This window comes from Oncorhynchus mykiss, chromosome 22 (assembly GCF_057628025.1).
Source record: "Oncorhynchus mykiss isolate SJ-2025 chromosome 22, ASM5762802v1, whole genome shotgun sequence".
NCBI lineage: Eukaryota > Metazoa > Chordata > Actinopteri > Salmoniformes > Salmonidae > Oncorhynchus > Oncorhynchus mykiss.
This window is the reverse complement of record NC_143043.1, coordinates 31,638,426-31,663,365: the sequence shown is the minus strand read 5'-3', so window position 1 is coordinate 31,663,365 and position 24,940 is coordinate 31,638,426. Positions and strand designations below refer to the sequence as shown.

Here is a 24,940-nt window from a genome sequence, read left to right as displayed (position 1 = left end):
AGAGACGGGATGTGTGTGGCTGAGGGAAGATGAATCATGGCGAAGGGAGTAGGAATGCTGTGGTATTGTGTTCGTCTCACACACACACACACACACACACACACACACACACACACACACACACACACACACACTGGAGCTGTGAAACATCAGCACAATGGCACACAGCTGTTACTCTGTGTAGAGCCTCTATCTACGAGACTCAAGACAGACTCTGTGTCTGGCAAATGGGCCCACCTCCATCTCCCACCCGGCATTCAATGAGTATCAATCAATCACATTAAAAAGAATCAATAGAGATGTAACAAGTTGAAGCAGCCTGCTTATGCAGCACAGGCAATTCAACACTATTTTCAGCACCTTGTTTGCAGTTACTTTGACTTGAGTATGTGTGTTTATACTGTGTGCATTTCATGAATGCAGAGCAGCGCTAGGCGCTCGCTCTCCTCGGTTCGAGGGGTGAGGTCCTTGGGTAAGTAAGTGTGTGAGAACGGCAGGTGATTTATTGAGAGGTGTGGGATTTATTCAGTGTTCTTCTGTACTCCTGAACGCTGCGTTTCCAATCTCCATCTCATTAACACTCAGCCCGATGCTCAATCAACAACTCACTACATCTCAGCTGAAATAAATCCTCAAGGAGAGAGTTAGTCTGTCATGGACACTCACTTTTCCCTACACCGCACACTTAATAAATCGGCTTTATCGCACATGGGCACATTGACAGAGTTTAAATGGGTTGAATGTGAGGGACAATGAGGCAAATGGATTGTACACGTGTGTGTGTGTGTGTGCGTCTGAGTGTGTTTTGACATGGAGAGAAGATAATGTAAGCTCCTCGGCTTTCCACTACCTCACATACCCAGAGGCTAACTATCTGTGTCCTCCCCAAAGAGACAGCTGGTAAAACATGTTCTCTCTATCCAAGAGTATATCACGGTCCGTCACAGCACAATGACCATGATATTGACCCAGTGGACAGTGTCTCGGACAGTGTCTGTCAATTTCAAATCTGTGCTGTTTCTCCCAAAGTCAGTCTCACAGTGACGATGTTATATGTCTGTCCTCAAGCAAAGATTATCTATTTTATTGACAAGATAGCCAAGTGACCGCTCTAACAATGGAAATACATGTCCTCAGTGATTTGAAGGCAGGCGAGATCAGGTGGGACCATTCTAGACAATGAGGGCAGATACGCGTGTGAACAACAGGCATAACGAAGTGTTTTTTTTTCTCAAAGTTGGTGATATTAGTACATTTATAACAGCCTAAACATTACGAGACTTACATTCATTCAAATAAGCCTCACGTAATTCTACACTCCCATAGACCTCCATACAAAAAAGGACTTATCTAAATCATCTGGCTTCGCCTCTTCCTCTCTGCCTAAAGTCACTCACAGTGATGTCATGCCCCATTCTCTCCCTAACTCTGTCTCACAGTGATGTCAATGACTGTTTTCAGGAGCACCCCTGAAGCCCAGAAAGGAGCTGGTGTTTGCAGAGCAGCCGTCTGGAGGCCTGGTGATCCGCTGGTCCTCTAAGTTCAACATCTCTGTGGAGCCTGTCCTGTACGTGGTGCAGCGCCGCTGGAACTATGGCATCCACCCCAGTGAGGACGACGCCACAGAGTGGGAGACCGTGGCACAGGTAGGGCACCACACCAGGCTCCTTCTCTGACTACCTCAATGCTGCTGGAGGATTGCTCTTTCATTCACATACAGTATATTATAATCAAATAATTTCCTGTTTAGTTATCCTAAATTAATAACATGGTCAGTGCTTTTTAGGAAGATGAAGAATCAGTGATGCATTATTTTGTGGAAAAACCAACCCTAAAACTAAAGCATAATATGTTTTACACAAAAGAGAGAGACATAACAATGTCGGGGTGGTACTCCACAGCTGTGGAAGCACTGCACTCAATCACACTGTCGCACACTGTTGCACATTCCTTAGTTGCAGTGTCTTTGAAAGTTTGGCAAAGAGAAACAGACAGATGACTGATGTGGCAGCAACACTCACACGAGCTGCGACCCTGTGTGACCTTTAACCCCTGTGTGGCTGCTCTCTCCCATCTGTCGCTCAGACTACAGAGGAGCGCATCCAACTGGCCGACATCAGAGCCAGCAGATGGTACCAGTTCAGAGTGGCTGCCGTCAATGTACACGGGACCCGCGGGTTTACTGCCCCCAGCAAGCACTTCCGCTCCTCCAGAGGTAGGCTGTGTCTGGGAGAGTGTGGGGGTTGTGTGTGTTTGTGTGTGGCCCCTACTCGGTGTCAGTTCCTGTGTGACACCCTATCCTTACATTTACTACAGTCAAGGGCTATGAACAGGTGGAGACTTTGGGACAATCCATCACAGCCTGATTTGTCTCAGTAACGGCCAATTTCCCCATTTTGTTCATGGACAAATTGTGTTTTTTTGCATGTTTGTGAGTGTGTCTAACTTTTGCCTGAAATTCAAGCCACCCTGCAGTGAGGGGAAACACCCACACTGCAGGAACGTAACATTGTTCCTGTGCTGGAATATTCTGCAAGATTACACCCGTAATGCTCACATTTGTTAAAAGCAAATAACAAAATGGTTTTGGCACAGTGTCTTTAAATATCCATCACAACCATATGTAATCTGTTTCTTTTTCTTTCCCCTATCTAACAAACCCGAACCTTAAATCAGATTATTAAGCATTCCTCGTCCCTCCGTCCCTAAAGTTGTCCGCTGAGCTAAATGGAAATTGATGCACACTGATGCCAAACAGAACATAGAAAGTCATCAGAAACCCCTGTGCGTGCAGAACATGTGCTTTTCTCCATAGCGATGCAGCCACACCTTTGTACATTTAACTCTTCAAAGGTGGGGCTTTCCCTCTTTACAGCTGTATAAAATGTCATATGTCCAAATTAGTCAGGATATTGCAGGTTTCAACTGCATGTAAGTTATTGTCTGGCTTCCAGGGAGAATGAGGTAAGGTAGGCTGCTCAGTGCTTCAGATCTGTGTTACAGATTAGCATTGTGTTTGATAGTGGGCTGAGACTGTGCTGATGCCTGTACTACTCTGAGTGTTTCTATGTCGAATGACTCTAAATAACCCTTTAGTCTGGATTACAGGTTTATGAATGTAATATTGTGTCTAGATTTCATCTGAGGTAGAGCAGATAGTTTGGTTTGAGGTGTAGAGGCAGAGCTGTGAGCAACGTTCTGCAGTTCAGTTGATTTGGCTCCGGATTTGGCCCTTTGTCTGAGTTCTTGTGGTGTGTTTGCTTTACCAACATGGCTTTGGCTAGAGATTTTGTCTAGCAGGGACCACCTTTGTCTTCGTCTTCAATATGAATAGCTGAGGAAGTAATGAAGGCATTTCTTTTTTTACATAGTCTATGACAAGATTGTGGTGCAATATTCACCAGGGAAGCAAAATTAAGTACCTTGCTTCATCCTCATATGTTTTGTGGTAGTGGTAACTGTATGCTGCCTGAATGACCTTCCTTGTCATTTATATTCTAACATGAAGTCCCCTGGGTGTTCTGACAGGCTGCGTGACATCACCAGACACCAGGTGGAAACAGGATTGTGCTGCAGGCCTGGAAACTGACCTCCAATCAGTCCCACAACGCTGATGGATGGATGAGAGCTGTCACATGATGAGCGATTGATTCTGTCATTCCATTGTTATTTACACAGCTCAGCCTGATCATCTGATTGCAATTTCGCACCACCATACTTAGTTTGGGCAATTTGCAAAAAACTCACTGCTTATTTATATAGCGTGGATATAATTAGCTGGTTCACTCAGAAACGATGCGTCCAATTGCACTTTGAAACCACCCCAAATGTGTTTCAGGTGGGAGAAGGAAGAAAGGGGAGATGAGCTAACAGTAACAGGGCTGTAGTCTCCATCATTTTCTCAGGAATAGGCCTTTCCCTCTGGTCTGGCACCTGGCCCTGCCTCTGCCTGGCCCTGCCTCTGCCTGGCCCTGCCTCTGCCTGGCCCTGCCTCTGCCTGGGACCCATGGCCTGACATCAGTACTGACTATATGCGGCAGCCGGCAGCAATCCTGGGGCAGACCCCATCTGGCCAGGCTCTTAACAAGCTCTGAAACATCATCTTACACACACACTCGGATGCACACAGCTAGGTAGACTCAAGTTAAGATGGAATGTGAAAGTGAGGAGCATGTGTTTGGTGACCATTGAGCCGAGCTCTCTGTAATGTGTAACACTGCCGTAGACGTGACACCTGTCATAACATTTCATGACAGATTGTCAGTGGTGGACTAATAACTTTACACCATCATACTGGCTGGGCCTCTCATATGGGCCCCTCTTATTCTGGTCTCTCAGCTGCACTGCAAAGCTGTCTTAACTGGTGCAAATGTATCCTGGTTAGACACATTAAACCAAACGTCTGATATGATTTTAAGCAAGGATCAACACATTAATGTGGTTTAAGTGATCGTCCATTTGAATGAATCTCAATATTTAGTTGATTAGTGTTTTGGTCTGTGAGTCTCCAGTCACTTATTAGCACCAAAAAAACATTGCAGCTGTCACTTTTCTGCCGGCGCCGTTATTTGTGGTCGTTCCCAAATTGTACAAACAAAAACAGCTCTATCATGATCTCTTTCTGTCTTCCATTAAGAAACAATAGTCTTTCTGTGTCTAACATTATCCTCCTCACTCAGTCCCTGAATTAAAGCTTAACAGCTGGAGAGAGAGAGAAGGAGAACTGCTGTGGATTACATGACATTAGAGTACTGTGTTCCTGGTCTCTCTCCAGATCCCGCCGCCCCTCCCAGACCAACCAGCCTGCATGTTACTAACATGACGCTGGGTGCTGAGGGGACGGTGACAGTCCATCTTAACTGGACCCTGCCCTCGGAACCCGACATCCCCGTCCATCACTACAAAGTCTTCTGGAGCTGGACCGTTCCCAGGAAGTCGCTGGTGCCGTCCAAGAAGAAGAGGAGGAAGACCACCAACGGGGTAAGCATCGGCTCTTCTCTTCCCGTCTGGGTGATGTGTCTGCGGGTTGGGAGGCTAGACACCCAAGGGCCTGGATGGGCTGATTGGATCAGACCCATCTCAAGCTCAGCCTCACTCCCCTAGTCTCTGCACTGTAAATAAGAACCACAGGCCCCACAATGGAAAAAGATCAGCAACGTAAGCCATTTAAATACATAAACTCTTAAAGCAATCACTCATGCAGCACGGCACACTGCCCTTTTATTGTTTTATTTCCTCAGACAAATTAAATTACCCTTAAACGCTTGGTTAGGCTTTGAAAGAAAACATAACATATAATGTATTCCTCATTTACGGCTAGATAGTGTCACAGGGATGTGTTCCTTTGATAACTTAACCCATATTTGTCAAGGTTACTGTTATTTAGATTGACTACTGGTAACTGAGAATAAGTCCAGGTCCTTTCTTATTAATTGAATAACAATTAACAAGCTGTCAAATGAAGTGGTTTAACAAGTGCAATAGTATCAAATGTCTGTTTAGCTTAGCATCGCTATGAAGAATAAAGCAAAAACGCTATTGTCTAGACAGTCATTCCACTTGTGCTGACTTAGAATCCGGAATTAGTGTTGGTAACCAGATGCAGATGTGGCATGGAGGTGAGAAAGCTGGGAGACACCAGATATCTTTTGATACTTTGGCACCTCAGGGCTTTGAAAGCTACCTGCTGATGGTGGAATATCAAAACAAGCACTGGTCAATAACTGGAGCCTATCAGGCTCATGCTGCTGGAGGAATGCTGAGACCTAAACACACTGTAACGAAGCCCCAGGGGATGGGGATAACACTGCTCCCTCTCACAGCGCGTAAAGCCTCAGGCCTAAGACTCTATCACTATCTCCATGTTGGTTTAGACCAGCACACGTGTTCCCAATAAGGATGGTCCTTATTCCCACAGACCTGGCTTCGACTGGGCTAGCCTGGGCTGGGACTGGAATGGACTAGACTGGGACAGGGATCTGAGTCATCTGGTTTGAGTGATACGGTTGTGGTCTGGCCACATTGTGTTCTGGCTGTGGTTGATGTGGTGTTGTCTCTGGGATTTCAGGCCCAGAGCTGGGTGGATCTGGAGGGCCTTCTGACTAACAATAGCTACACAGTGGAGCTGCAGGCAGTCACCTACTGGGGTCAGGTGCGTCTGAAGAGCTCCAAGGCATCACTCCACTTCAGCACCGCTGCCCAGAACAATGACTCTGGTAAGGCATCATGGGACATTGAGTCTAAACAAGGCTGCACCCATCTGACTTAGTGATAAATAATGACACTGTTTAATAGTTTTTATGAGTTCATTTTAGAGTATTTATTAGCATAACTATTGGTACGATAATATATGTTTAAGCATACTGTAACCTTCCCATATTAGAGCTTTGAGCTACATTTGGAGATTTGATGAGATTAGCTGGACTAGAAATCCGATGTTAACTTCTCTTTTCCTTCTCCAACCCAGTGAAACCAGTGTCCAAGAAGGAGGAGGTTATGATGCCTGTTGGCTCCACCCTTGGCAAGCGCCCGGCCGGCCCTCTGGAGGTGGGCACACCCTTCTACCAGGACGGCCAGCTACAGGTCCGCATTTACTGGAAGAACCGAGGGGGTACGTACCATATTATTGTAGCGTGCGTGGGCCTTGGCGCCGACCCTACTGTAATTACCACATTCTGCCCTTCATCAGGCATCCTGCATCCTGCATTGGTTAATCAATGTCGAGAAATGATTGGTTCTCAATTGAGATAAATCTGTAGGAAAAGCTATTGGATATTGTAGATTAACTAAATGAAACGGGTTGTCTTTGACATGGGCAATACGAGCACAGGGTGAGTTTAAATCTACTGTGGACCAGGAGGAATGGCGGCCTAGGGTGTTCTGTTATGTGGGACGATAGCATCCCACCTCAGCAACAACCAGTGAAATTGCAGGGCGCCAAATTCAAAACAACAGAAATCCCATAATTAAACTTCCTCAAACATACAAGTATTTTACACCGTTTTAAAAATAAACTTGTTGTAAATCCGTCCACAGTGTCCGATTTTCAAAAAGGCTTTACTACGAAAGCACACCAAACGATTGTTAGGTCAGCACCCAGTCACAGAAAAACATTTTTCCCGCCAAAGAAAAAAAGCAGAAATAGAGAGAAAATGAATCACTAACCTTTGATGATCTTCATCAGATGACACTCCCAGGACTTCATGTTACACAATACATGTATGTTTTGTTCGATAAAGTTCATATTTAACATCCGGTGATTTTGCGGAGAGCCACATCAATTTACAGAAATACCCATAATAAACATTGATGTTATGCATGGAATTTTAGATCCACTTCTCCTTAATGCAACCGCTGTGTCAGATTTCAAAAGAACTTTACGGAAAAAGCAAACCGTGCAATAATCTGAGTACGGCGCTCAGACACAAAAACAAGCCATGCCGATATCCACCATGTTGTGGAGTCAACAGAAGTCAGAAATAGCATTATAAATATTCACTTACCTGTGATCTTCATCAGAATGCACTCCCAGGAAACCCAGTTCCACAATAAATGTTTGTTTTGTTTGATAAAGTCCATAATTTATGTCCAAATACCTATTTTTGTTTGCGCGTTTAGTACACAAATCCAAACTCAGGAGTGCCGGGCAAGTCCAGGCGAAAGTTCAGATGAAAAGTCATATTACAGTTCATTGATTCTATACTTCGTTTGACATGATTCTATCTTTAGGATGTTTTTATCATAAATCTTCAATAATGTTTCAACAGGAGAATTCCTTTGTCTGTAGAAATGCAATGGAACGCAGCTAACTCTCACGGGAGTGCGTGAGACTGAGCTCATGGCACTCTGCCAGACACCTGACTCAATCAGCTCTCCTTCACAGTAGAAGCCTCAAACAAGGTTCTAAAGACTGTTGACATCTAGTGGAAGCCTTAGGAAGTGCAATATGACCCCATAGACACTGTATATTCAATAGGCAATGACTTGAAAAGTACAAACCTCAGATTTCTCACTGCCTGGTTGGATTTTTTCTCAGGTTTTTGCAGGCCATATGAGTTATGTTATACTCACAGACATGATTAAAACAGTTTTAGAAACTTCAGAGTGTTTTCTATCCAAATATACTAATTATATATGCATATTCTAGCTTTTAGGCTTGAGTAGCAGGCCGTTTACTCTGGGCACCTTTTTGTCCAAGCTACTCAATACTGCCCCCCAGTCCCAAATAAATTAATATGAGCCCTCTCTCATATATTAGTGTTGAAACCTTACATTTTGTTTTACAAGACCTGACGTCACCCTCCAGAAACACACGGACCACATGTAAGAGTTAAAACATTCACCCCACTGCAGTGTCCACAAATTCCTTAGATCCCGTTCCCCAGCCCCTACGAAAATATGGAAACCTTGAAAGGCGTGCTCCAAAGGTAAGCCAGTCAAGTCCCATTCACTGGACTATATTATGTTGCTAATATACACTACTGTTCAAAAGTTTGGGGTCACTTAGAAATGTCCTTGTTTTTGAAAGAAAAGCTCATTTTTTTTGTCCATTAACTCCTTGACGCACCTATCCCGTTAGTGGGATCATTTTCATCAACACCCGCTGAATTGCAGCGCGCCAAATTCAAATTAAATTACTAAAAACGTGTATTTTTCATGAAATCACAAGTGCAATATAGCAAAACACAGCTTAGCTTGTTGTTAATCCACCTGGCGTGTCAGATCTCAATACAGCTTTTCGGCAAAAGCATAACAAGCATCTATGTAAGAACATCTCTCTCGGTAGACAAATATTACAAACACTAGCAGCCAAGTAGATTGGTCACGAAAGTCAGAAAAGCAATAAATTAAATTGCTTACCTTTGATCTTCGGATGTTTGCACTCACGAGACTCCCAGTTACACAATAAATGTTCCTTTTGTTCCATAAAGATTATTTTAATATCCAAAATACCTCCATTTGTTTGGCGCGTTATGTTCAGATATCCACAGGCTCGAGAGGTCACGACATCGCAGACGAAAATTCCAAATAGTATCCGTAATGTGCACAGAAACATGTCAAATGTTTTTTCTAATCAATCCTCAGGTTGTTTTTAAAATATATAATCAATAATATATCAACCGGGACTGTAGCTTTTTCAATAGGAGAGGGAGAGACAATAGCTGCCCCACTCTGTTGCGCAAGCAAAACTCTGCGAACACCCAGCTATCCACTGACGTGATGTGATCTTTCTCACTCATTTTTCAAAATAAAAGCCTGAAACTATGTCTAAAGACTGACACCTTGAGGAAGCCATAGGAAAAAGAATCTGGTTGATATCCCTTTAAATGGAGGAAAGGCATCCAATGGAACAGAGAGCTTTCAGGAAAAACAGCACTTGTTGGATTTTCCTCAGGTTTTCGCCTGCAATATCAGTTCTGTTATACTCACAGACAATATTTTTGATAGTTTTGGTAACTTTAGAATGTTTTCTATCCTAATCTGACAATTATATGCATATTCTAGTTTCTGGGCCTGAGAAATAGGCAGTTTCAAATGGATACGTTTTTTTTTAGCCAAAAATGAAAATCCTGCCCCCTACACTCAAGAAGTTAAAATAACATCAAATTGATCAGAAATACAGTGTAGACATTGTTAATGTTGTAAATGACTATTGTACCTGGAAACGGTAGATTATTTTATGGAATATCTACATAGGCGTACAGAGGCCCATTATCAGCAACCATCACTCCTGTGTTCCAATGGCACATAGTGTTAGTTATTCATTTTTAAAAGGCTAGAAGGCCAGCATCCTGGAATCACCGCTTCACTGTTGACATTGAGACTTGTGTTTTGAGGGTACTATTTAATGAAGCTGCCAGTTGAGGACTTGCGAGGTGTCTTTTTTTCAAACTAGACACTCTAATGTACTTGTCCTCTTGCTCAGTTGTGCACCTGGGCCTCCCACTCCTCTTTCTATTCTGGCTAGAGACAGTTTGCACTGTTCTGTGAAGGGAGTAGTACACAGTGTTGTACGAGATCTTCAGTGTCTTAGCAATTTCTCGCATGGAATAGCATTAATTTCTCAAATTAAGAATAGACTGATGTTACGGTTTTCTTGGTGAGAAGGAGAGTCGGACCAAAATGCGGCGTGTCTATTGCAATCCATGTTTAATGAAATAACACACTAAACACAAACACTATCAAAACAATAAACTTAACGAAAACCGAAACAGCCTATACTTGTGTAACCTAACACAGAACAATGACACTAAGGACAATCACCCACGACAAACTCAAAGAATATGGCTGCCTAAATATGGTTCCCAATCAGAGACAACGATAAACACCTGCCTCTGATTGAGAACCACTTCAGACAGCCATAGACTTAGCTAGAACACCCCACTAGCTACAATCCCCATACATACACACCACCTACAAAAACCCATGCCACACCCTGGCCTGACCAAATAACTAAAGATAAACACAAAATACTTCGACCAGGGTGTGACAGAACCCCCCCCCTAAGGTGCGGACTCCCGAACGCACCTCAAAACAATAGGGAGGGTCCGGGTGGGCGTCTGTCCATGGTGGCGGCTCCGGCGCGGGATGTGGACCCCACTCAATCAATTTCTTAGTCCCCTCTCCTCGCGTCCCTGGATAGTCCACCCTCGCCGCCGACCATGGCCTAGTAGTCCTCACCCAGAACCCCACTGGACTGAGGAGCAGCTCGGGACTGAGGGGCAGCTCGGGACTGAGGCAGCTCGGGACTGAGGGGAAGCTCAGGCAGGTTGATGAATCTACCAGATCCTGGCTGGCTGGCAGATCTGGAAGAGTCTGGTCGGCTGGCAGATCTGGAAGAGTCTGGTCGGCTGGCAGATCTGGAAGAGTCTGGTCGGCTGGCAGATCTGGAAGAGTCTGGTCGGCTGGCAGATCTGGAAGAGTCTGGTCGGCTGGCAGATCTGGGAGAGTCTGGTCGGCTGGCAGATCTGGGAGAGTCTGGTCGACTGGCAGATCTGGGAGAGTCTGGTCGACTGGCAGATCTGGGAGAGTCTGGTCGACTGGCAGATCTGGGAGAGTCTGGTCGACTGGCAGAGTCTGGTCGAGTCTGGTCGACTGGCAGAGTCTGGTCGAGTCTGGTCGACTGGCAGAGTCTGGTCGAGTCTGGTCGACTGGCAGAGTCTGGTCGAGTCTGGTCGACTGGCAGAGTCTGGTCGACTGGCAGATCTGGGAGAGTCTGGTCGACTGGCAGATCTGTGAGAGTCTGGTCGACTGGCAGATCTGGGAGAGTCTGGTCGACTGGCAGATCTGGGAGAGTCTGGTCGACTGGCAGATCTGGGAGAGTCTGGTCGACTGGCAGATCTGGGAGAGTCTGGTCGACTGGCAGATCTGGGAGAGTCTGGTCGACTGGCAGATCTGGGAGAGTCTGGTCGACTGGCAGATCTGGGAGAGTCTGGTCGACTGGCAGATCTGGGAGAGTCTGGTCGACTGGCAGATCTGGGAGAGTCTGGTCGACTGGCAGATCTGGGAGAGTCTGGTCGACTGGCAGATCTGGGAGAGTCTGGTCGACTGGCAGATCTGAGAGAGTCTGGTCGACTGGCAGATCTGGGAGATTCTGGTCGACTGCCAGATCTGGGAGAGTCTGGTCGACTGCCAGATCTGGGAGAGTCTGGTCGACTGCCAGATCTGGGAGAGTCTGGTCGACTGGCAGCTCTGGCTGCTCCATGATGACTGGCAGCTCTGGCTGCTCCATGCTGACTGGCAGCTCTGGCTGCTCCATGCTGACTGACTGCTCTGGCTGCTCCATGCTGACTGGCTGCTCTGGCTGCTCCATGCTGACTGGCTGCTCTGGCTGCTCCATGCTGACTGGCTGCTCCATGCTGACTGGCTGCTCCATGCTGACTGGCTGCCCTGGCTGCTCCATGCTGACTGGCGGCCCTGGCTGCTCCATGCTGACTGGCGGCCCTGGCTGCTCCTTGCAGACTGGCAGCTTTAGCGGCATCCTGCAGACAGGCAGCTCTGGCGGCTCCTTGCAGACTGGCAGCTCCATGCAGACTGACAGCTCCTTGCAGGCTGGCAGCTCCTTGTAGACTGGCAGCTCTTTGCAGACTGGCAGCTCCTTGCAGACTGGCAGCTCCTTGCAGACTGGCAGCTCCTTGCAGACTGGCAGCTCCTTGCAGACTGGCAGCTCTGGCTGCTTCATGTAGACTGACAGCTTCATGTAGACTGACAGCTCAGGCTGCTCCATGCAGACTGGCAGCTCAGGCTGCTCCATGCAAACTGACAGCTCCTTGCAGGCTGGCAGCTCCTTGCAGACTGGCAGCTCCTTGCAGACTGGCAGCTCTGGCTGCTTCATGTAGACTGACAGCTCTGGCTGCTCCTTGCAAACTGACAGCTCGGACTGCTTCATGCAGACTGACAGCTCAGGCTGCTCCATGCAGACTGACAGCTCAGGCTGCTCCATGCGGACTGACAGCTCCTTGCAGGCTGGCAGCTCCTTGCAGACTGGCAGCTCCTTGCAGACTGGCAGCTCCTTGCAGACTGGCAGCTCGGGCTGCTTCATGCAGACTGGCAGTTCTGGCTGCGCTGAACAGGCGGGAGACTCCGGCAGCGCAGGAGAGGAGAGAGGCTCCGGCTGCGCTGAACAGGCGGGAGATTCCGGCAGCGCAGGAGAGCAGAAAGGCTCTGGCTGCGCTGAACAGGCGGGAGACTCCGATAGCGCAGTAGAGAAGAGAGGCTCTGGCTGCGCTGAACAGGCGGGAGACTCCGGCAGCGCAGGAGAGGAGAAAGGCTCTGGCTGCGCTGAACAGGCGGAAGACTCCGATAGCGCATGAGAGGAGAGAGGCTCTGGCTGCGCTGAACAGGCGAGGCGCACTGTAGGCCTGATGCGTAGTGCTGGCACAGGACGTGCAAGGCTAGGGATGGGTACAGGAGGCCTGATGCGTGAGACTGGAACCAACTTCACCAGCCGACTAAAACGGACCTCAGGACGAGTATGGAGCGCTAACCCAGGTGCCATCAAATCCCTGACACGTTCCGTCAGGCGAATTCTATGCAAAATGCACCAACACAGCAACTCCCTCATTTCTCTCTCCTCCAATTTCCCCATTAACTCCTTCACAGTCTCTGTTTCGCTCACCTCCAACACCGGCTCTGGTTCTGGTCTCCTCCTTGGCTCCTCACGATAAACAGGGAGAGTTGGCTCAGGTCTGGCTCCTGACTCTGCCACACTCTCCCTGAGCCCCTCCCCAAGAAATTTTTGGGGCTGACTATGGGGCCTCCGTCCGCGCCGCCTTGCTTGCTTCGCAAACTCCATTCTCCTATATCCTTCCGCGCACTGCTCCATCGAATCCCAGGCGGGCTCCGGCACTCTCCCTGGGTCGGCCGCCCACCTGTCGATCTCCTCCCAAGTCGTATACTCCATACTGTACTCCTCTTTGGGCTGCTCCTGTTGTTTCTTCTCCCGCTGCACCTTTGGGCGGCTACACTCCCCTGGTTTAGCCCAGGGTCCTCTCCCGTCGAGGATTTCCTCCCATGTCCAGAAATCCTTATTGCGCATCTCCTCGTGCTGCTCCTGCCTGTTGACACGCTGCTTGGTCCTTTTGTGGTGGGTGATTCTGTTACGGTTTTCTTGGTGAGAAGGAGAGTCGGACCAAAATGCGGCGTGTCTATTGCAATCCATGTTTAATGAAATAACACACTAAACACAAACACTATCAAAACAATAAACTTAACGAAAACCGAAACAGCCTATACTTGTGTAACCTAACACAGAACAATGACACTAAGGACAATCACCCACGACAAACTCAAAGAATATGGCTGCCTAAATATGGTTCCCAATCAGAGACAACGATAAACACCTGCCTCTGATTGAGAACCACTTCAGACAGCCATAGACTTAGCTAGAACACCCCACTAGCTACAATCCCCATACATACACACCACCTACAAAAACCCATGCCACACCCTGGCCTGACCAAATAACTAAAGATAAACACAAAATACTTCGACCAGGGTGTGACAACTGATGAGTTTAGTTATTTGTTTCTAGCCATTTTGAGACACAAATGAGGATGCTCCAGATACCCAACTAGTCTAAAGATGGACAGTTTTATTGCTTCTTTAATCAGAACAACAGTTTTCAGCTGTGCTAACAAAAAAAAAGGGTTTTCTAATGATCAATTAGCCTTTTAAAATGCTAAATTTGGATTAGCTAACATAACGTGCCGTTGGAACACAGGAGTGATGGTTTCTGATAATGGGCCTCTGTACACCAATGTAGATTTTCCATAGAAAAATTGCCGTTTCCAGCTACAATAGTAATTTACAACATTAACAATGTCTACACTGTATTTCTGATTAATTTGATGTTATTTTAATGGACAAAATATGATCTTTTTTTTTTCAAAAACAAGGACATTTCTAAGTGACCCCAAACTTTTGAACGGTAGTGTATGTCATCGCCAAGCCAAACTCCACAGAGTGGAGGCAGGAATGCCCAGGCTGGCCTGGCTGAGGAGAGGCCCAGTGGTGCTTCTGATGGAGAAGCCATCTGCTCAGTCGCAGAGAGAGAAAGAGACCATGAAGAGATGGAAGTCTTCCTGGTCCAGAGTGATTAGCAGGGCTGGCCCGAGCTCCGGAGGCTGAGTGATTGTGACTGGGTCGGCTAAGCTTTCAGTCCCAGAGTGTTGTGGAGTTAGTTCTGGGCTCGCTCCATGGCCTAGCCTGGGGGGGATGACTACACTACGCTGCAGCAGTCCTAGTCTGTGAGGGTGATGGTGTGGCACAGACTCAGCCTCTAACTGGGCTGATGATGGATGCCTCTGGGTCTGGGTCTGCGTCTGACCACCCGGGTTATACTGGAAGAAGGAGAGAGAGAGAGAAACCTGGTCCCTGATAGCCTAGGATCATTTTTCTCATCATCAGACTCTGTGTTCAGAACTTCAGATTGAGGGACAGATTAACTCAACACTGCTGATTACTGCACTCGCTCATTCAGAGGCAGCTCAACATTGGGACACATCTGGTCAAGTAGAAATGTCTATCTGTACTGTTTCATAACACATAGGTTTATAAAGGACTGTCTCAAAGGGTGAGATAGTGGATCACTGACACAGACAGACAGACAGATCAGTAGACTTCTGAGGCGAGCTCTGCCACGCTGCTCTATACCTGATTTAATGTTCCTTCCCTTTTTTTTTACGTACCTCTACTTCTCTGTCAGCTCAGCTACGCATATCTTGTTTATTTTCCCCTAATTTCCCGCTTCCCCTTAATTCCTCTCTTCTGCTTCCAAACTGCTGGGAGGCTGAGCACGCCAGATCCGTGTCGAAACCTTCAAAGGCCTCCTTTTATCTCCCGACCGCAATCCAGTCCCCTGCCGAGGGCTAACACAGCGTAACTCAATTATTAATCGGAGAAGTATAATTTCACATCTGAACGCACACAGCCAGATGAATAATAATTCCTGTCAAATATCAGGGGGCAATGGGAGCATAAACAGCGCTGATTAGGCAATGAGGGTCTACGGTTTAGTAATGAAGCGAACTGGGGCTGGGACCCGGTGTTTGAGACTGGCGCTGGTTCACCATTGCTGAGGGTAGGCCTTTAAACATAGCCACGTTCCGCTGATGAGATGATTCAACACAACATTTAGGAGAAATATTTGTATGTACGTATTTAGTCGTTCAAACTCTTTTTATTTCTTATTTTATTATGTTGACATTAATGTCATGTTGAAATGAGTCACAGTAGGAAATGTAAGAATCGTGTTTTAATGTGTTTCACCAGCTAGTGTATCAGCAGCATCTGTTAATGCCTGACAAGATCAGACTGATGGTGGGACACTAATAGAGAGTACTCAGACAGTCTGACTGGGTGTTATTGTAAGATGATGTATTATACGATAAGATCGTTTTACCCAACAAGCAAGTATCATGTCTGATATTGTCTTTGTCATCGGGTCCTTTGTTGTTTTTGCACCAGGTCATTGAATACTCTCATCTCTCTCTTCTTCCTCCTCTCCTCCCAGATCCTTTGGTGAGTCGTTACCATGTCCAGTGGATGCCTGAGTACTGCAGTCACAACGAGACCAGAGGACCAGAGAAGTCAGTCACACAGGTCTGTCTCATACCCCAAATCATCCTTCTATCAAAGTACAGTCATTGCGCCAAGTTTGTGTCTGGCTGTGTCTTGTTCAAAACATGAAGCAGATTTCATTTCTTTATGAAAGCAGCTCTAGTGTCAGAACCAAACAGCATGTTGTCATTCAGTCACTTGTATTTATTTTCCAATATATTTGACGTACAGTAGGTTTTTAAAGGACCATAGAGTTTGGTCTGCTTTGTGTTTTAATTTTTGTCAAGGAAAAAATATAGCGATGCTGGTATCGTCACAGCCCTACATCTCAGTGGTATGCAAAGTGCCCGCCAGCCTTTTGTCTGGCACTAAGAAAAGACATCTCGTGTAAAGAAAAGGGCCCCACTCAGCGCCTCAGTCCTGCTGTGCAGCTTTGCAGCGGGTAAATCAGCGACTGTTTTGATTATGACTCAGTCGGTGTGGTCAAACATGGTGCACTGCCCAAACATGGTGCGCTGTACTAAAACAATGTTTTCGGGAATGATGGACCATGCACCCCCAGCATGAGCACATTTGGTGTGTGTGTGTGTGTGTGGGGGTGGGGGGGTGCGCCGTTTGAACTCAGCACTGTTCCAGGATGGCATAGCCTGGCAAGCAACACATTCTTCAGGGAGCCCTTCTCTGGTTGCTAGGAAATACACATCCTTTTTCTATAGATCCCTGGGAAGGATTCCAGCACAGCGCTGTCCTTGTCTCTTGTGTGTGAACATGGCGCCTTGGTTCGTTTTTAATCAGGGCTGTTGCATATCAGAGAGAAAACACTCGCCCTCTGAGTTCACGACTATTAGTGTAGAATGTCGTTATTACAAATGGAAGATTTAATTCCAGTGAGACACTAAGAGAGGCACATCCAATCCTTAAAAGTTGTCTCTTTGCTGTTATACAGATTAAAAACATCAATTTTCGGTGGATTGACAATGGAACCCTGTTTAAAGTATCCTCCTTTTTAAATGAAGCCATACAGAGTTGGCTACAATTCAAATGTTATCTTCCAGAAGAGGCAGAACATTTATTACAGCAAATAATATGGCTAAACTTCACTGTACTGATAGAGGGTAAGCCCATGTTTTTCAAGATAATGTATAGTATAAGGTGTCATGTTTATGATGTACTTTGGAAACAACTTTGTTAAAATTGTCATACAAGCAGTTAACCTTTCTGATCTCCCCATCCCGGATCCGGGTTCGTGAATACAGACTCAAGCTCATTACCATAATGCAACGTTAACTATTCATGAAAATCGCAAATGAAATGAAATAAATATGCTAGCTCTCAAGCTTAGCCTTTTGTTAACAACACTGTCATCTCAGATTTTCAAAATATGCTTCTCAACCATTGCAAAACAAGCATTTGTGTAACAGTATTGATGGCTAACGTAGCATTTAGCATTAGCATTCAGCTGGCAACATTTACACAAAAAAACAGAAAAGCATTCAAAAAAATAATTTACCTTTGAAGAACTTCAGATGTTTTCAATGAGGAGACTCTCAGATAGCAAATGTTCAGTTTTTCCTGAAAGATTATTTGTTTAGGACAAATCGCTCCGTTTTCTGCGTCACGTTTAGCTATGAAAAAACCCCTGTATCCAGGATTGTGTAAATCTATCAGCAAGCTCATTAGCATAACACAACGTTAACTATTTATGAAAATCGCAAATGAAATGAAATAAATATGCCATCTCTCAAGCTTAGCCTTTTGTAAACAACACTGTCATCTCAGATTTTCAAAATATGCTTCTCAACCATAGGAAAACAATAATTTGTGTAAAAGTAGCTAGCTAGAGTTAGCATTTCGTGTTAGCATTTAGCGTTAGCATTAGCGTTAGCATCCAGCACGCAACATTAACAAAAACATAAAAGCCTTCAAATAAAATAATTTACCTTTGAAGAACTTCTGATGTTTTCAATGAGGATACTCTCAGTTAGATAGCAGATGCTCAGTTTTTCCAAAAAGATTCCTTGTGTATTAGAAATAGCTCCGTTTTATACATCACATTTGGCTACCAAAAAAAATCCATAAATTCAGTCCTCAAAACGCAAACTTTTTTCCAAATTAACTCCATAATATCGACTGAAAACATGGCAAACGTTGTTTAGAATCAATCATCAAGGTGTTTTTCACATATCTCTTCATTGATACATCGTTCTTGGACACATGCTTTCTCCCCTGAATCAAATGGTAAAGTAGAAGCAGCTGGCAATTGCGCACCGAATTCGACGCAGGACACCAGGCGGACACTTGGAAAATGTAGTCTCTTATGGTCAATCTTCCAATGATATGCCTACAAATACGTCACAATGCTGCTAAGACCTTGGGCGAACGACAGAAAGTGTAGGCTCATTCGTTGCGCAATCACAGCCATATAAGGAGAGAATGGAAAACAGAGCTTCAGAAATTCTGCTAATTCCTGGGTGATGCATCATCTTGGTTTCGCCTGTAGAATGAGTTCTGGGGCACTTACAGACAAAATCTTTGCAGATTCTGAAACTTCAGAGTGTTTACTTTCCAAAACTGTCAAGAATATGCATAGTCGAGCATCTTTTCGTGACAAAATATCGCGCTTAAAACGGGAACGTTTTTTATCCAAAAATGAAATAGCGCCCCTAGAGCTCTAACTGGTTAATCAAGGTGTATGGAGATGTATGCTCAATACAAAATGATAACAACTCATTGCAGTTCTGTCACAAAAATGGAAGAGGCAATTACTTAATTTGTTTGTCTGCCAAAAATGTTAACCTTAACCTCTAGCGTCGAGCAATCCCTTATCCGGGAGCGTAATCATAGCCTCAAGCTCATTACCATAACGCAACGTTTCCTATTCATGAGAATCGCAAATGAAATGAAATAAATATATTGAAACACAAGCTTAGCCTTTTGTTAACAACACTGTCATCTCAAATTTTAAAAATATGCTTTAACCAAAGCTACACAAGCATTTGTGTAAGAGTATTGATAGCCTAGCATAGCAGTAAGCCTAGCATTCAGCAGGCAACATTTTCACAAAAACAAGAAAAGCATTCAAATAAAATAATTTACCTTTGAAGAACTTCGGATGTTTTCAATGACGAGACTCTGTTAGATAGCAAATGCTAATTTTTTCCAAAAATATTATTTGTGTAAGAGAAATAGCTTCGTTTTGTTCATCACGTTTGGCTAAGAAAAAAAAACGAAAATGCAGTCACTTACAACGCCAAACTTTTTTCCAAATTAGCTCCATAATATCGACAGAAACATGGCAAACGTTGTTTAGAATCAATCCTCAAGGTGTTTTTCACAATTCTATTCGATGAAAAATCATTCCTGGCAGTCGGTTTCTCATCAGAGGCAAACGGAAAAATGCTGCAGCTGGAGATTACGCAATAATTGCGACGGAGGACACCAAGCGACCACCTGGTAAATGTAGTCTCTTATGGTCAATCTTCCAATGATATGCCTAAAAATACGTCACAATGCTGCAGACACCTTGGGGAAAACGTGGAAAAGGTAAGCTGACTCCTAGCTCCTCCACAGCCATATAAGGAGTCATTGCCATGAGGCGGTTTCAAAAAATGCGGCACTTCCTGATTGTATTTTTATCTGGGTTTTTTCTGTAACATCAGTTCTGTGGCACTCACCGACAATATCTTTGCAGTTTTGGAAACGTCAGAGTTTTCTTTCCAAAGCTGTCAATTATATGCATAGTCAAGCATCTTTTCGTGACAAAATATCTTGTTTAAAACGGGAACGTTTTTCATCCAAAAATTAAAAGAGCGCCCCCTATATCGAAGAAGTTAAAATGACCCATGTAAAATGTGTCAGTTTCACTTACGGTCAAGAGGGTTAACAACTATGCCACATAAAATTCAAAATGGTTGGGCACAGATTTACGATGTCCCAATAACATGGCATCGGGTTTATGAATTGATATACAAAACAACAATTGACACATGAATTCTTTCTTTTCAATTTAAGCTATTATATAAAAATTATTGTTACAAAAAGAGTCAGTCAGCCTTGTGCAGACTATGCCACGAGGAAGCCGAAGCAATAGAACATATCTTTTGGTACTGTCCATCGGTGGCTTGTTTTTGGAGTCGGGTCCAGGAATGATTGTTATGTCAATATCAGAGCGCGGTTGGACCACAGTCAGTCAATAGGAAATATCATTGTGCTCTTGGGTAAAATGTTTATTTTGGGGGAAATTTGGACTGAAATGTTGCAGATGGAGAGTTTGAAGTCCCTCGTGAGACACCGTGGTAGAATGAAGTTTTGTATTGCAAGAGGAAATGGTAGAATAATGATTTAATGAGAAAGATGGGTTGATCTGTGTCTATCTGAAGGTTGGAATGATGGAGTGTGGGAATTAATACATACACACATGCACAGTATCATGTTTGAGGTCCTCCAATCAGGTGTGAGGGTGGGGATGTGATTATTGTATGTTTTGCATTTAGTTAATTCTGTTTTCTGTTTTGGTTTCACACTGAGCAGTGTGTGTGCTGGTCCTGGTGGTTGGGTATGCTCGCTTCCATGCCCTCCCGGGCGTTGGGCGGGGCTTGGTCCTTCCCGCCATTGGAAAATCCCTTCGGGCCAGGGGCGAGGGCTTTGCCCTGCTGGCGTCTGGGGACGAGCTCACCCAATGAACAGACTGATGGGAGCGGCCATTCATATTATACTGCATTGTTGTTTTTATTCAAAGAAATCATAATAAAAAAGATCAGCCACTCACTCAGCAGGAAATCTTCATGTTTTCTGGAAAAAGTGTCTGAAGTAATTCATTTAACATGTCATTTTCATTTCAAATGAACCCGAAATGCATTCTTGTCCCCTCGTCTTTATCAGATACCTCCTTTTTATATTTGTGTTACACTTGGAACCCATCAAAATAATGTAATCTTTTGTTCATTGTAGTTTTAATGGAGGACTAGTGGGTTAACCCCTAACATGTGAATGTTCAAAGTGGTTCAGTAATGTGGGCCATGTTCCAGGGCATAGGGAGGGAACCTGATCCTCTCTTGGCTCCATGTATTTAATTATCTGTGGTGGTTCCCTGGGATGTGACCTGGGTGATATCATGTCAGGGCTCTGAACGTTTAATGCGTCTCTTGGCTCAGGAGAACTACATCAACCTCCCGGGCCTGCTCTTCTCCTGCAAGTACAAAGTGACTGTTCACATGCTCAAGTCCAAGAGGCGCGCCAAGGACGAGAGCACCACCTTCCTCACCCCGTCCTGCACCACCATCAGGAGCAAGAGCCACAAACACATCCCCTGTCCTGGGGAGGAAGGTGAGTCAGCTGCCCAGTACAACCAAGTCATGTTATGTTCATACTCTTATTATCATGTTGCATTATGTGCCTGACTCCAAGACTCTCCACACGGTTGTTGAAAGAGGCTGCTTCTTCTCATGTTATAGTAGATTTTTGCCTTATTTATTTACTATGACTTATTTCTTCCCAGCCTAGCACATACAGTTTACATTATGCCAAGAATACATGTCCATCAGACGAGTGTTTTTCAACATAGTTATTCCGATCTCTCTCTGCAGCCCCACTTCCCAAAGTGTTGGCTAAGTCGGAGAATCTGACAGCGTCCTTCTCCATCCACGAGGGAAACATCACAGGCAGCTTTCTGTGGCGGGTGTCACAGGTCCTGGCCCATCAACGAATCACAGGCTTCCAGGTCACCTGGGCTGAGGTCACCACTGAGAGCCGACAAAACAGCCTGCCCAACAGCATCATCTCTCAGTCCCAGATCCTGCCTCCAGTAAGTCTATTCAACTCCATAATATTCAAATAACTATTATTCCTGTAGTGAAAATTCTTGTTTGGAAAGGTACATGCAGTCACTCACTTTAGAATTGCTTATACCAGGAAGTGGCTATTGTAATTTATTTGCTTTTGCTGTAGGACACAACATTTTAAGGAAAATGTTATCAAGAATATATTGTACTTTTCCCAGGGACACTGCCCTCTGTGTGCTGAAAAAATAAGTGTGATCTTCAGCATTTCATTATACAATGCCTGCCAGGAGTGGAGGTGTTTTTAAGGATACACTGCATTGCCCTCTTTACATGAAGAACTAGATAAGCAGTGCTGTGCAATCATACACAGAGATCTGAGGGAGGGATCCCGTTAGAAGTTCTCCTCCTCCTGTGTTTCATCTACCTTCCCTGCTTCCTCTTTCATCCTGTATGAGCGCGCTGAAAAACCCACTGTTTTACATAATCTACTCGATCAACAACACGTTCCGCCTGTCTGCGCCACCCAGTGAGCCGCTTGCAGCTCTAAAAAATAAAAACACTCATCACTACACTCAGTTTATCAGGATAAGTGTTTGTTTACCTCTGTGGCTGAATAGAGAGCAGATGGTGGATGGGATGTAGCCCAGGTTTACCTAACAGATAATTCAACATCTTAACAACAGAACGGACAAAAACTCTAGACTTCTATGGGGAAAAAGTTATACAGGTACCAGAAAGTTATACTAGCCCTGAAGTCCAACCAAGATTAATGCTTTAAACAACAGTCTGTCTGTGAGAAAGGTATTCAGCCAATCTTGGAGGACAATTAAAAGTTGATAGAACATTGCTGCTCAAATCCTTTACAGTTGTAGAAAAGATGGTTAATGGTCTTCTCTTGTGCTGTTGACCCTTTCAGGACCATAGTCTGCTGGTGGTGTCTAACCTGCGGCCAGCCACGTACTACAGACTGGAGGTCCAGGTGATGACGTCAGGAGGTGAGGGTCCTGCCACCATTAAGACCTTCCAGACCCCCAGTGTGTTACCAGTCCTTCAACACCGTAAGTACCAACTCACTGACCACTGACTGTTGATCTCCTGTAGTCAGCCACATGACTCATAGCTAATTTGAGAAAATCTGTGACGCTCCAGTGACATCTTCATCAATGACCAGTATATTTCTTGCACGACAACACATTACTCTATTTTGATCATTATTCTGTAGTACCATTAGGAACTGAAATTGACATGTATTTGTGTTGTGTTGTGTTGTAGGACCCAGACTCAGGCAGCACCATCCACATCACCAGAAGTCCTCAGCGGAGAGACATTGAGACCCCTGACCCATCAGACCCAGTGCGACAGGAACCAATGTCTCTCAGCACTTTCACCCAGGGAGGGAATACAGTGTGGAACCAAACTGCAACACAGCAGACCATGAAATCTGACCCCAACCTATGTGAAATGGGTTCACCTTCAGGCTGCACAGCATATGCTTTCCCCTCAGTCCTTCCTGATTCCATCCACTGACTGGACTCTCCATACGGTTAGATGCATACTGATATGTAGGACTCTTTTCTTTAGGACTGGCTGGTTCATTCTCCTGTTATTTATGGGACACTAAGACTAAGTTGGTTTAGGAATTCTCAAACTGTTTGTTCCAATAGAAACAATAACAAAGCAACAGTATTTTATCAATTCCAATTGTATATCGTTGTATATCTAGAACTCAAAGATTGTTAGATTATAAAAGGACAAGAAAAAAGTCAATCAGATTTTGTTTGAATATCATGGTAACTTAACTGAAGACACGTTAATAACCGTGGAGAGAACGGCATACAATTGTAAAACACAATCATGTATTCATTGAGAAAGGCGCGTGTTCACCTATTTATTTTGTTTCACCAAGTAAAAAGATGTCGCTTAGGCATACCCTATGTAGTGATGAATAATGTAACTAAAACCAGTGTAGTTTAACCCAGAATATTTCTCATAGTATGTTGCATGTAGAACATTAGAATTTAAAACTGTAAATAAATTACAAGCTTCAAATTGAATGCTTGTAATGGTTTTGCATGTCAAACGTTAGTGTTCTGTAGGCATGAACATGTCTGTTACCTCTTTTGGATATGTTAGCAATGTTTCATTAACAGTTAATTATATGGGGATTCATATGTCATGTTTATTAATGAAATTATAACGTTTATGTGGAAATTATGGAATTTTATGTTCTTGACTGTAGAAATATTTGTTGTGGAACAGTCAGTGAATGTCTATTTATTTGTGTGTGTGTGTTGTGTTTTTAGTCTAGTGTTTTTGAACCGGCAAAACATCTTGTAAAGACATTTTGTAAAAATGGAATTGTAAATATAGTCTCATGTTACATGTTATTTTTCCATGGTAGAAACTGTACAAACTGGTAAGTAATAAAATAATCCTTAACCTATTCCTTATGCTTTATCCTCTTCATTGAAATTGCTGTGAGGAGTCAATATCAAATAGTGTATATTGTCTAAACATTGGACTATTTGGCAGATACTGGTGCTTATGTTGGCTGTGTGGTCCATAACGCCAGACTCCAACAAAGCATATTCACTGATCTCCCCAGAAGCTTGAGACATACAGTCCAAATAAACAGGTCATTCAGAGCTTACCAGCAAGCCATGGCTGGAGTTGGGTGCCCTGGACATAATACTCTCCTTTAGACTACAGTATTGTGCCCTGCCAGTTGCGTAAAGTGTGCTGTTTGTATTCGAACAGCTTTAAATCCTTTTTGTCTCAATCCCTTCACTTTTTCAATATGCTGTGGAATGTTGACATTTTTGTGAGTACTTAAATTCTTATGGTATGAGAGAGAATAGAGTAAACTGTGTGAAATCGACTAAAATTAGCATAGGCCAGAGGTTTGTGGTGTTTTCCTTGCGTTTTGATATTAATCATACCTCACAGATGCCAGTGCTACTTAATGGTTATTTGTTGGCTGTGACGAGTCAGTCAGCTGTCTGCGACTGACTCATACCTTCTACGCTTGTGCCAGTAACACCCATACAACACCCATCAGCGCTGGCCAAGTGTGTTGCCTGATGTAGTTTTTACATAGTCTG

At 44.5% G+C, this 24,940-nt stretch overlaps 1 protein-coding gene across 1 annotated transcript in view; it reads left to right on the top strand.

Annotated features, from left to right (window-relative positions):
- Positions 1-24,282, top strand: part of LOC110501646 (anosmin-1) — a 58,859-nt gene extending 34,577 nt beyond the window's left edge. Inside the window, exons 5-14 of the mRNA XM_021579348.3 lie at positions 1,462-1,646; positions 2,086-2,215; positions 4,775-4,980; positions 6,068-6,215; positions 6,467-6,610; positions 16,013-16,101; positions 21,213-21,384; positions 21,645-21,862; positions 22,756-22,897; positions 23,112-24,282. Coding sequence (XP_021435023.1) covers positions 1,462-1,646; positions 2,086-2,215; positions 4,775-4,980; positions 6,068-6,215; positions 6,467-6,610; positions 16,013-16,101; positions 21,213-21,384; positions 21,645-21,862; positions 22,756-22,897; positions 23,112-23,170 — 1,493 coding nt within the window. The 3' untranslated portion in view covers positions 23,171-24,282. The remainder of the gene's footprint in view (positions 1-1,461; positions 1,647-2,085; positions 2,216-4,774; positions 4,981-6,067; positions 6,216-6,466; positions 6,611-16,012; positions 16,102-21,212; positions 21,385-21,644; positions 21,863-22,755; positions 22,898-23,111) is intronic.
- Positions 24,283-24,940: the final 658 nt, after the last annotated feature.